At 38.0% G+C, this 12,767-nt stretch overlaps 1 protein-coding gene across 3 annotated transcripts in view; it reads left to right on the top strand.

The window, feature by feature from the left end:
- The window catches only part of LRCH1 (leucine rich repeats and calponin homology domain containing 1), a 143,674-nt gene extending 132,516 nt beyond the window's left edge, over positions 1-11,158 (top strand). For all 3 annotated transcript variants that reach the window (XM_085325040.1, XM_085325039.1, XM_085325043.1), the window contains one exon: positions 8,378-11,158. In XM_085325040.1, the coding sequence (XP_085181166.1) occupies positions 8,378-8,491 (114 nt within the window). In that variant the 3' untranslated portion in view covers positions 8,492-11,158. The remainder of the gene's footprint in view (positions 1-8,377) is intronic.
- The last annotated feature ends 1,609 nt before the right edge of the window (positions 11,159-12,767 follow it).

Here is a 12,767-nt window from a genome sequence, read left to right as displayed (position 1 = left end):
GTGCAGTTCTGTTCCCAGTTTCTGTGGACTTTAAATTATAAATAAATACACACAAACACACACACACACATATACATATATATAAAATTTGAGGGATGATATGTGTAATTAGATGTGTATTTTAAGATGGAAAAATTATTTTCAGACAATGGATAAATCTGACTTTCTAAAAATTTGAGTGTCGGTCAGCTCCCAGTGCATACATATAGTGAGCCTATTATCAAGAGTGTCTTTTGTGGCTAGGCTTGCGTTCGGTGAGTGCTTCTAGATTCTGTATACTTGAGGGAACTGTTCCTGTTATTTGGGCCCATAGCTATGGACGTGTTCTCCTTCTGCATAGGCCTGTCTTTTAACTGTGTGTGTAATCTCAATGATTCCAGTACAGGAAACCTGCTTAGTCAGAGTCTGAACTTAATTTTTAAGCTTCCACTTTCAAAAGATTTTGGTCTTTAATTTGGTTATCTTATTTTAACAATGTTGCTTTCCAAATGACATAAGTCTTGAATCAGTTCAGAATCTATTAATACATGATTCTTTATATTCCAGTGTATGGACTTGAGATAAAGATAGGGCTGGGATTTTGCTCATACTCCCAGAAGAGGTAAACAGATCTTCTGCCAATGCCTTCCTGCATTGTGTATTTCTTGCATAGTACCTATCCATCTATAATTTGTATAACTTTAACATTTCAAAATAAGAAAATCAAGTGGCTAAAGTTTATGCTGCTATTTTAATCTGTATCTCTGTTATTGTCTAACGTTGTGTGTGATTCCCTGTGGCGACCAATAGCTTTGAGAGCTATCACAAGATACGCTTCAAACGTAATGGAAATGTGAAAAATGCCTGTCTACTCCTCTCTGAAGCTAAGAATTCTCCCACTGAGTGGGGAGGTGGAGACTAAATTGTGGATGTAGCTAATTAACCTCCTGTGTGGTTCTTTGGTCAGTTCAGAGACTGGTATCTGTGCTGTCGTTCCTGTGGTGCTGATGCTTGGGAAACCTACAGTTCTGCCAGCTGGCTGCTCTTTACCTTTTAGGAAATCCCACTATTGGGACATTCAATTTTATGCAGTTGGTACTTACTCCTCACAGCCAGTCCCATGGCTGAGTTTAAGACTCTGTTTCAGAACAATCTGCACTGTGGTTCACTCGCACATACATTTATTGGTAACACGAATTACATCTGTTCCCCTTATGTGTGCTCCCCATTTAGTTTTTTCATTGCAGTGGCAACATGGTCATCGGGAATTTTTAAGCTGTAATTTCTTCATAAATTACTCTGCTTCCAGTGTGTACTGTTCCCATTATAGTAATTATTTTTTGATCCTGTTGAGGTCAACTGATCCATATTGTAATAAAGTAATAAGTACAGATTTTAATGGTTTAATTTATTGTAGATGCAGGTAAAATAAGTTTGCATTGAATTGCAACCAGCATTTTGGGGGGAGAGTTTGGCTTTTTTTTTTTTTTTTTTTTTTTCGTGAGCTAAAAAACATTTAAATATTTTCAAGGACAGGCTAGCCCACATGGTCTAATGCAATGATTTTCAAATGCCTCTTTCTTCATATGTATATTATCAAATTTTTTTCAGCCAAAAGCTCTTTATGGATCCCATTTTGTTCTGAATAAGTTTACTGAAAGGCTACATTTAACTTGAGTGGGGTTTGAATTAGACTTGAACAAATAGGTGTTCAGTCCAGTTTTCTGTCCATAGTTATTAATAAGTTCTTTTGAATTATTTCCAGTTATCTGTTTTTCAACAACAAGAAGAGTATTGTTGACATTTTACTCCTGTTATAAAAAATGAAAACTTTTCATACACATAAGAGTAGCAAAAATAGTTGCTTTGTCATTCTACTTTGACAATACAAACGCTGTCTCGTTCATTCACTTTGTTATCCCTCAGAATTTAACATGTAATGTGCTGGTTTAATTAATTTTCTTTATGTAGGTGTATGTTTGCCCTTATTGCTTAATGTGTGTCTATGTTAAGTTTCTAGAACTTTTTCTTTCTTTTAGTTTCAGGCCACTGTTTTCTTAGCACTTTAGAGTGAAATGATGAGGCATTTAACAAGATACACAGTCTACTTTAAATTTTTCTGGCCCAAGACCAGAATCCTTAAAAGGGTCCCGAGTCTGCCATCTGCAAATGCARTTTTGTACATATTAGTAATTTATTAGATGCTTAGAAGATGCACATATTTAGATATCAAACTGACTACATCTACAAATACAGAATTGCAGCTGAAGTATTGAAGTCTTTTTTTTTTTCTGTCAAATTCAGTCGTAGGGGTGTATTTCACAAAACATGAATTGTCCCTGAGAAATTAAAAGAAAAAATAATGAAAGATACCCATAGCCAGAATCACTGCACGTTTTGATCTTCTGCTCTTTTCCATTGTACTTCAAATGCTGCTACTTGATATACATACAGATGTCGCCAGTAATACTGGATCAGGAAAGTATATTCAGAAAGACATGATGTCAGATTGCCTTAGATATGTGAAAAGGTAAATGTTTGCTAAAGTTTTTTCAGCTCTTTCAGAAGAAAACTTGGCCTTGACCTACAAGAAAAGTCAAGGTTTGTGTGCTTGACATATGTTTGCTTAAACATAAGGCCTTGATGTTTCCTATAGTGACTTTCTATTTCAAAATACTTGGCTATAAGAATTATATGAGGAACATTGCATGGATTTATTTTTTAATTTGCACTACAGATTCCAGTATTGTTTTCTGAATATTTTATTTTTCCCTGTAGGTCTGAAATCTCATGTTCTGCAAATATGAGGAAGAAACAGAATGTCTCTTGCCAAATAGTAGAATTGCATTTCTCTATTTATATTTTTGCTAACAAACATGGTTGAGTCCTGATATTACCATCTGCAATTACAATGTGTTGCAGTCATTTCACTACTAGTCCATATGATTTAATGGCAGCAACTACTTTTTTGACAAACTATTGCATTTTATTTTTCAAGCTGGTTGCCTAGCATAATCCAATTTGCACAGTTGCCTTGACTTCGAAGGCATCTGATGTCAAAAAAAAAAATAGATGTGTATATGTGTATGTCATACTTCCTTGTGGGATCAGTTTCTTTTCATATTCCTGTTTTTCTTTCACACCAGCTAAATCAGATGTTTTGTTCCAGAAAGTTGCTGTGGCAAGCGCATGTGTGTTTGTATGCCTACTTACTGTCCTTCTGTGTTGTCTTGTGATTCAGCCTCCTGGCTTCTCTCTCCTCTTTGTGCTTGGGTTTTCCATTTGTTTTAAGCAGAAGGAATTTGTTCTTCTGAACAATGAGTTTGAAAATATCTTTATCCATTCAAAATAGCCATGTATCTATAGAAAGTGGCTTCCCTTAACAAATAGGTAGGTACCTCTGTGTTCACAGGGAGAAAAATTAAATTAGAATATAGGTCTTCAATTCTGTAGTTGATAGRGAAGGCAGTTATGCATGCTGCTGTGAGTGGATTGGCAGCCTTTCTCTCTGTGGTTGTTTTCAAAGATTTTTAGACTGATCTCGGAATTAACACACAGTTCTCTAGTCTGTCTGGGCTGTGYTCAGTGACGATTTCAACAGGTTTTTTTGTTTTGTTTTTTTAAGAGGTAGAGAGGTAGTTTGTATCTATATTGAAGTTTTTTGGGTTTGATGCTAATGAAAAGGGGACAGAAATCTTTTCAAAGATGAGAGGGAAGTGTGAAATTTTTGAATCATCTAAAATCTTAGTCATGGGTGAGTTCTTCTCTTGATCAGGTATGTTATCTCAAAATGCCGGGTTGCCAGGATTTACAAAAWTTTTTGAAATCTCTTTGGTTTTCATCTTCACAGATCAAATATCAGTGATTTAAAAAATAGCATTTAAAATTTTAGGATTTAAAAATAGCAGTTGTGGGTTGGAGAGTGGAAAAGAGCACACCCCACTGCAGGGACAGTGGCTGAATGCAAGTATCTGAGAGACCTGGGAGCTTGACCCAGTGTAGCGGTTGTTATTCAGAAAGCCAATGCTGTTGTCAGTGTGCTCTGGATTCGAGCCTTAGGAGTCGATTTTCTTCTTCTGAGAAGAGTGAAGTGTATTATTCTAAAGCTGTGAATTGAAGAGTGCACTTGAGTCAGAGTTGGTGAAAGCCATTTCCAAAACTTTGAAGATAATGATAAGGGCTTAGACAAGAGAATTGGTCCATGACACACTGAGGTGGAGTTTGTTCTTTTTTTAGTAGGTAATAGTAGGTAAATACTTTTAGTAGGTTTTAGTAGGATCTGCTGTCAGTTCTGGAAAGTTCCTTGTAGCCACATCTTTGACTGCAGAATTGTAAAGTATTGGCCAAGTTCCAATAAGAGAAGGTTGTGAATTGTATGCTTCAAGAACTGATGAAGACAACTGCTATATAACATAAAACAATAACATGCTCTAAAACTTCTGACTCCAAGACACAGTTGTACAGGTGGTTTTGTTTTTTTATGATTCCTTAAATAGCTTCCCTTACTTGAGGTTGCATCTTGTAAATAGGGAGGGATATCTGTTTTTTTTTTTTTTTTTTTTTTTTTTTTTTTTTTTTTTTTTTTTTTTTTTTTTTNAATGAACTGGATTACTACATTGTGTTTGAAAGGATTAGATAATGCATTCTCTCTGAAAGGAGAAAAATGTATTGGATAGGGTTGTTCTGATGTGAAATGAGGCATGGACTCCTTTATGCTTTTAGCTAAAAGGTGCTTATAAAAAATACAAAGTCCATTCCTGGAAAAAAAAATGTCAGGTGAAAGAATAACTCTCTGAATGCTGTAAGGTGCTACAAAAATGGTGAGTTTTGAACTTAAGCTTTTCTAAAGGAAACATCTTTAGCTGTTCTTTTTTTACAGTGAATTTGGCCTCAGTAGAACAACTTAGAATATTCTCAAGCATATCTAGCAAGGTAGGTTGTTTTGAGGCTATGTCTTTGGATTCAGTCCATCTCTGACAACCTTGTACAACTCAGCACTTAGTTTTCCACTATTTGATGCAATGKGCCTCAGTTTTTAATGCCTTTTGTCTAGAGTGGAAGTCTAATGAGATACTGGCATATTGTGTGCCACTGAAGCTGCGAAAAAGGCGAGGGCACTGAAAGGAATAGAAARGAGTGGAAAAAATAAATGACACACCTGAAGTGAGATGTTATGTTCTCAATAAATAGTGTATTTATTTTTTTGAAAATGACCAGAATCAGAATACGTTAGAGATACTTAGATGTGAACTCTATCCCAATACATCGAATAATCAAAATATCTTCCGTAACATCATACGTTTGAAGGAGACTTGATAGTAGAAATTTTGTCCTTCATTTGAAATTGCTATCTCTATTTTCTTTTATAGTTACTCCACTATCAGTCAGATATCAGTTTTGGAGATTACATCCTGTAAAGAACACTAAGCTCTAAAATTTCTTTATATAATTCTCTAGAAAAGATTCCTTTTTCTAGAGGAAAAAAGTTTGAGAACCTTCTCTGACAGTTTGCAGATCTGCAATATCTCGGTCACAGAAGAATGAACAAGAATGAACCGCAGAACTCAGTCTTTTAACTTGAATGAGCAGTTTAGGATAGGTTTGGAGCTGAAATTTGGGGGATGCATTGGAATAGCTGCAAAATGGGCATGTTTCTTTGCACTGACTGGACAGTAGCTCCAGCAGAGAGGAAAGGTAACAGGCAGGAGTGGGAGGAGACTGTCTCATAAACTGTCATAGCTGTTCGTCAGTAAATGTGAATCTGAATCTGCAAACTCAACCCAATGAGTGCAAGTGTAAACCTATCATTAGTACCAGAATATTGCAGCATCTTCCCCACAGAGAAATGCGTGTTGTCCATTTATCACAGGCCTACTCAACCAAACTCCTTGAAAATTGCCTATCTGAAATCATTTCTTGAGTCTGAAATCATTTCTTGAGTGTGCAAAAGGAATCCACAGCATTTGTTTGGAGTTCTGATTATAGCCATGAACCTTTTTTTAAAAAAAAAAAAGTGGAAAAAACACTTTAAAACATAATATTTTAATATTTTAATCAATAAATATAAAATTTAAATATAAAATACAGATAAATTATAGTTACCAGTATCAATGCAATAATTYGAAATAAAGTTTGGCTCTCGCTTTTTAGGGTGTCTAATTAAGAGAGGAAAAACTGCACATTTTACCTACTAACCAGGCTATCTCTCCTGSGTTGCTTTCAGCCCTGGGCTGCAATAAATCTACCTCAAACTGAACACAGACACAGTTTGCGGAGGTCTCAATCGAAACCCTCTTCCTGTRGAAGATGTAGTTAGCAATTTCAGGAGACTGGTGCTTTGTCTCTTGGAGACCGTTTTAACTCTGTGATAACTGTTGTCGGTTTGAGGTTTTGATCTGTTGCGGTCCCCTCGCAGCCCATTTTGTTAAGAGCCCAGGCCAAACCAGGTTCAACTCACCGTTAAGGAAAATAACCTGAGTGAGAGGTARCACACTGTTGTGCATCAGCCTCTCTAGAGGTTCTCAGAGCTTCGTACGTCAGTGCCAGGCTCCTGGTTAGTGTTTCCAGCTTTCTTGAAAAAGAAGTGAAAAGTGAGTTGGTAATATTTTCAGCTTTTTCTCTCACTGAGGCTGGAGTGGGATGTGAGGCACTTCACAGTGATGTTTGAGCACAAAGGCAATACTTGTTACTAAGTAAAAAGCTACAAAAACCGGAAGAACCGGAGCAGCCGTTTAATACTAGTAAAGTTGTGATGGAGCTGTGACCCRCTAAGGGGAGACTCACCAGGCAAAGCCTGGAGAACAGTGCATGTGGATAAATGCAGTTAAACACAGGTGCATAACATGGTAAAGACAGTATTAATTGTTTGTTCTTGTACGTACCAGTTTCTGTTCCATCATACTGAATATTATATTTAGTTTTAATGGTTCAAAGAGAAGTTGTAGAGGGTACTAGAACTGAAGAAAATGCATGAGAAGAGAAGTTGAAGGGATTAGGACTGTTTAAATTGGAGATAGGGTTAATATGAATATGAGGAAATAAAGGGAGACAGTATCATGCATTATATAAAGATAAGGTGAACTGCCCTTAGTTGATATTACTTACATTACAAAAGCAAGAAGAATATTTAGTAAAAGACAGGCAATTAAAACCTAATCTCAAATGCATCAGTAGTTTTAAAAGCTAAAAGCTTTTCAAACAGCTAAGAGATTCAGTTCTGAGAAAATCAGAACAGCCCTCCCTTTCTTAAATAAATAAATCAGTCGATATCGTGAGTCTGCTTATGTTCATGTACAGTTGCATAGGGGAAAGAAGAGAAAGGTCAGGCCAGGTATGTGGTGCTTGTTCAAGCTTTCTGACATCTGCAGTTTAAGGACTTCGGGAGCCATGGACTGTATCCACGTGTTTGTGTTCAATAGTATGTGATGAATTTTTTTTTTTTATTCATGTATTTTTGTGATCCCATTTACACTTTTGGCTTCCATGTTGTGGCAACAAATCTCAGTTTTAATTGTGGTTTGTGTGAAGTAATATTTCCATTTGTTTATTATAAACTTGCTGCCTGATTTCCTAATTTTATATATTTCATATTTTATATACAATACCCCCAGCTACATTAAGGAAAACATTTTCTTAAAGATACAGCCAACCATAGCACATGGGTACCTCTAAGCAAGCCTCTCTATAGTAATACCCCATGGGGTTCCTTGCTACCTGTAGGAGATAAGTGTTTGTTTGAGAGGATACTAACTGTCTTCTGACACAACAGCCTCTATGGACAGCTGATAGGTTCCATCCTGGCCGTGACTGCTGCGTCCTGATGGTGAATAAAGTTGATTCCTGGACACATTTCAAAATAAGTTTCTGATTATTCAGAATGAAAGGCTTCATCCATTGAATGCACAGCATTTTTCACACTTTTCTCTAAATGCTAATGGGTGGCTTTCGAAGTGCGTATCCTGGGCCCCAAAAGCTGCCCTTCTACACGTCAGTGGTAAAGCTTTTTTGACTTGTAAGTTGAGCCTGCCATCCCCACAGCAGCTCATATCTAACAAGGGGCAAATGCCATGTTGTCTCACTTTGTAGGTAAAARTTCCAGTGTGTGCTCGGTAGCCTTCACTCTTAGTTGCAGCGTTTGCATACTGTAAYGACCGTAGAGCAGAACGGCTTCCTGCGAAGCCCGGAACATCCACAGATCTCACACTTGTTCATAGGCAGAATGAGAGCAAAATGAGAGAGTTTCTATCAAAAGCACAATTTATTTATTTATTTATTTATTAAAAATAGCTTATGGTTCCTGCTTGTTGGGCTGTGTATGTTGACTGTGTTCATGTAAAGGAAGGTTTTGCAGTAAGTAACAAATAGTCTAATCTTTACTCCTTTTGTTTGTTTTTTCTAGGAGAAGCTCTGCCTACCACATCACATCCTAGAAGAAAAGGGCTTGGTAAAAGTGAGCATAACAGTTCAAGCATTACTAGATGTAACCACAGTGAAACAAGCTTTATTCACATGAAACTACTGTTTCTGCTATAACCAGCTCCCACTGTGCCATCCAAGAATCAAAATACTGCCCATCTTTTCAAACTGCATTGAAAAAACAGTGCTTCAAGAGTATTCTGACACTTCTGGTGTCAAAATCACCTTTCAGACTGTAAAGGCACGTCAAACTACAAACCAGAATCTAAACAGGAGCATTTTATAGAGCAAACCGGCGCTTCACTGCTTTCATAGCTCACTTTGTACAGTACTTACTAAAACAGCCACCTCTCTGCCACTTAAAATTGYGTGGAGTACCGCTGTCTTGCAGCAAGATACCTTCATATTATTAAACTAAGAATCRTCGTAATCATTTTGGTGGGGGAAGGAAGGAGAGTAAATCAGACTTCAACCATATTAGGTTTTTCTGCAGTTGCTTCAGGCCATTGCCTTTTAAAAATATCCAGACATAAAATATTTATATAAATATTATTTATTAGTGAGTTGTTATTCATCCTTTGGATGCAAAATGTAAATTAGGAAACTGTATTTTATTACTGCTTTTTTGTGGTTAAACACTTTATTTTAATATAAATATTTAGTTATTTTTTATTCTACTTGGTGTGCAGTAGCTCTAGATCTCCATAAATTGTATTTTCTAATATGTAAGATAAAAAGTAAACAAAATAGGTGCTTTTACTAAAAGAACAGCTAGCTGGGATGAYATTCTTTGTTTTTGGATTTGTGGAACATTGGTAAAAATTGGTCTGCATTCCACTTAGTTTCCTACATTCCAGTAGCACTTTTCCCTCTGCTACACTAAATTGGCCGAAACTGAGAGCGCACCCATTTTATTTGTATATAGGTGTTAAAAAAAAAAAAAAGACATAAACTTGAAAAAAAATAAATGTGAACAAATATTTTTGATTGATACTTATTTTACTATGCACAAGACATTAAACTATTGCCACAACAAAATGAATGATGTGCATTAGGATCATGTGTCTTGAAATGTAATTTTGCACTGTAACTTGATTTTCTTTAAAGACTACAGCACTACAGAACAAATAATGAAAAAATACAAGAACGTTAATGAGAAGTTTCATCAGGTAGCCAGAAAATTAAAATTTTTTTCTTCAATGATTCCTTCAAGAGAACCTAAAATTATTAAAATTGGTAAAGGCGATCTTAAAGACCTGATCTTCCAGATGCTACCTGCTGGGCGCAGTGCTTCTCCTTGGAGACTCCATCAGTCACTTGAGTCCAGCAGTTTCCCACTGAATTAAGCACAATGTTCTGTAGTGAATGTTTGCAGGATCAGACCTCTCATCCCAAAGCAGCAATAGGAAAAGTGACTCTTACATTATTATTACTTTACATTTTGAAGAGATTTTTAAAAGYGTAATTTATTATTATAACATCACGTGTATTTTGGATCAAAAAGTTCCAGCACAGGAACTATCACAGTGTCTGGAACATCCCTTTTTCTTTTATGTGAGAAGCTAGTGATGTAACTTCAGCAAAGGGGACAGGGAAGTTGCATGTGGCGAAAAGGCTCGCTGTCAGGGGTCAGTGCTGCGCATAAGCACGTAGGGTTTGAAATGCATTGAAACACAAGCGAGGCGATGCRGTGGGAGAATTAAATAGCAGGAGAACGTGGAGAAAACGATTGCACGAAGACTTTTTGAAAGAAGGATGCGTACTTGTCACTGCTGCATATCTCGGCAGGGTTACGCGCATGTTCACCCAGACACCGCGTTTAAAACCACCAGTATGCCAATAGCAGATTTGTAATCTTTAATACAGTACTTGAATGCAGACTATGCTTTTTAACACCACAAATTGCCAATGTACTGGAATGTATTGATAGCAACTTGTAAGGAGGAGAAAAGTGGTCTCGTGGACAGTAAGACATACAGTATGCATAGAATAGCCAGTTACTTCAACCAAAGCAAGAGCTTTTGTTCTGTAGAGGGAACATTGACTTAAATTGTAATTCTTGATTGGCAGCTAGTATATTGTTTCCTATAAAATGTACTGTGCACTTTAACACTAAATTAAAATGTATTTTAATATTTTACAGAGCTGCACAAATATCTGTTTTGTCAAAAAGCACGAACAATGTAAAGAAAATACATTTTCAACTCAGAGTTTATCAAATTTTAAAAGCATTCAAAGATTGAGTATAAAAATAGGAATATTGATTTCTGCATCTTGAGGGATAAAATGCAGGTTTCCTGAGTATTTTTTTACAATGTATATATGGCAACATGAAGCTTTGTAATTATTATTTTGACAAATCTTGTTTTTCATAATTAAATTTGTTTTCTCCTGATAATGTCTTTCAGTAATTGCTTCAAGTTGGCTGTAAATAGCTCTAAATATTTTGTAATACAGCTTTTTTTATGCAGTCTTAACCTGTACGGCTAAAAAAAAAATCTTCATGAATCTTTGTACACTATTTATATGTGCAATAAAACATGCATGGCAAACCTATAGTACCATAAGCAGTGAACATAATGTATATAGAAAGTAAGTCTTTACTGTAGTTACAATTAAACTATATTATTTGTAGAAACCAACTACTGACTACCCCTGTGACTGACAGTTTATTGTAAAAAGATGTTTGGAGAGCTTAAAATTGTGAACGATGGACAAGGTATTTCGGGTTGGAGTTGATGACTAGATTACACAAATAAAGGTAATTTTATCTGCTAATCTAGGAATAGGATCCAGCTTATGTTGGGTTGTCTGACGGCATGTTTTGTGAGGCAGGAAGGCTGCTGGGGTTCTTCTTTCACAGGCRCCTGGTTTTACATACTCCAAGCTCCTGAACGCAGCAGGCCCTCGGAGGGCTGTTTTTGCCAGTCCGTATGTTCACCACCTTCACAAAATGGTTGGTTGCACTTCCCTAGCAGATCCAAGTGTCTGCTTTAGGGAGAGGAATTAAAATTCCTGCAAACGAGCTTCCTAAAATGTTGCCTAAAATCTCTGGCCTGTTGTGTGGGAAACGGCAGCRGCTGACTTTTAACTGCCTGGTGCTTCCACTGGTAGATGACCCAAGGGGCTTGGCCATGTCCTGGCAGCTCGGAGTCGCCAGCATCAGACACTTGCTCTGCCCCTGCCCCTCCATGGGCCTCTTCTGAAGCAGCTGGAAAAGGTGGGAGACGGGAGGCTCCACCTTCAGTTTTCTGCTTTTTCAGAGTGGTTGCTCTATCCGGGGAATTCCTTTTATTGCTTCCCACTTCACAGTGCAGCTTCCCCCCCCCCCATCCCATCCTCCTTTTGAAATGCAGAGTGTATTCTTCAGGTTCTTCTGGTGACTAATCTAGTGATTTCTGTATTTTAGCGGAATAATGCAGTAACTTTCTGACTTACTTGGGGATATCTCAGTGTGACTGGACTGCCCCAGGTTTTGTCCTTTTCCTCATCTGCAGAAATGGGCAGTAGGGACAACTGAAGTAGAATCCCACAGTGCTGCTGCTGGTGGGTTTAGGTCAGACCATCTCAGTTGGGGCTACAACAAGGGCTACGCTTGAGCCATGGATCCTGCTTTTGATAGCCAAGGAAGCAAAACACCTTTGTGCATCTTGCAAGAGTTTCTGCCTTYGGAACAGACACGCTGGACAGACTGATAGCTGCATTAAGCTGCACGTGATTCAGGTGAGACGGGCCCTCCAGCAGTCCCCTGGTCCTGCTCCTCACCGAAAGCAAAACCTACTYACAGATGGCAGGCGAAGGCCATGTGCAGTTAAGTTTTAAGCGCTGCCAAGAACAGTGATTTCCCCAACRTCACCCGTCTGCTGTGGAGCTGCTGCAGAGCTGGTTAGTGGCTGTAACCCCCTGCAGAGCTTATGCAAGTCTTCTCCCAGGTTTGTGCTGTCCTGGATTCACAGCTTTCCTTGGACAAGTGCAACTCGGGGGGAAGGGGGGGAGCGGGCCTTTCTTGTCAGCAGCCTGGCATCGGTTTTGTAAGGTGTCAGGGAAGTTCCTGTGAAGCCTCGAGGTTATGGACTTCTCAGTTCATTCACAGAGTATTTTATATACACTGCTGCTTTCCCCCTTGAACGAGACTTTTTCCTTTGCCCTGCTCGTGACCAGGAGCAGATTCAGGTGGCAGCAGGGCCCTCTCCACAGTCTAAGTTTTATCAAGAAAGCAGCAGTGCCAGAGGGCAGTCAGAGATTAGGTGAAAAAACACAGGGCAGATGTAACTGAGCTGTTTGGGGAGTTGATGCTATGAGATTTCCTTCTCAAGGGCAGATTAAGGACATGAAAAGTAAAGCCCTCTCCCTCCTCCCCCAGCCCCCCCCCC

This window comes from Rhea americana, unplaced genomic scaffold (assembly GCF_003343005.1).
Source record: "Rhea americana isolate MKP2758 unplaced genomic scaffold, rheAme1 scaffold_95, whole genome shotgun sequence".
NCBI classification, from domain to species: domain Eukaryota; kingdom Metazoa; phylum Chordata; class Aves; order Rheiformes; family Rheidae; genus Rhea; species Rhea americana.
Note: the sequence above shows the minus strand (reverse complement) of the source record. Positions and strands in the feature narration are given on the sequence as shown.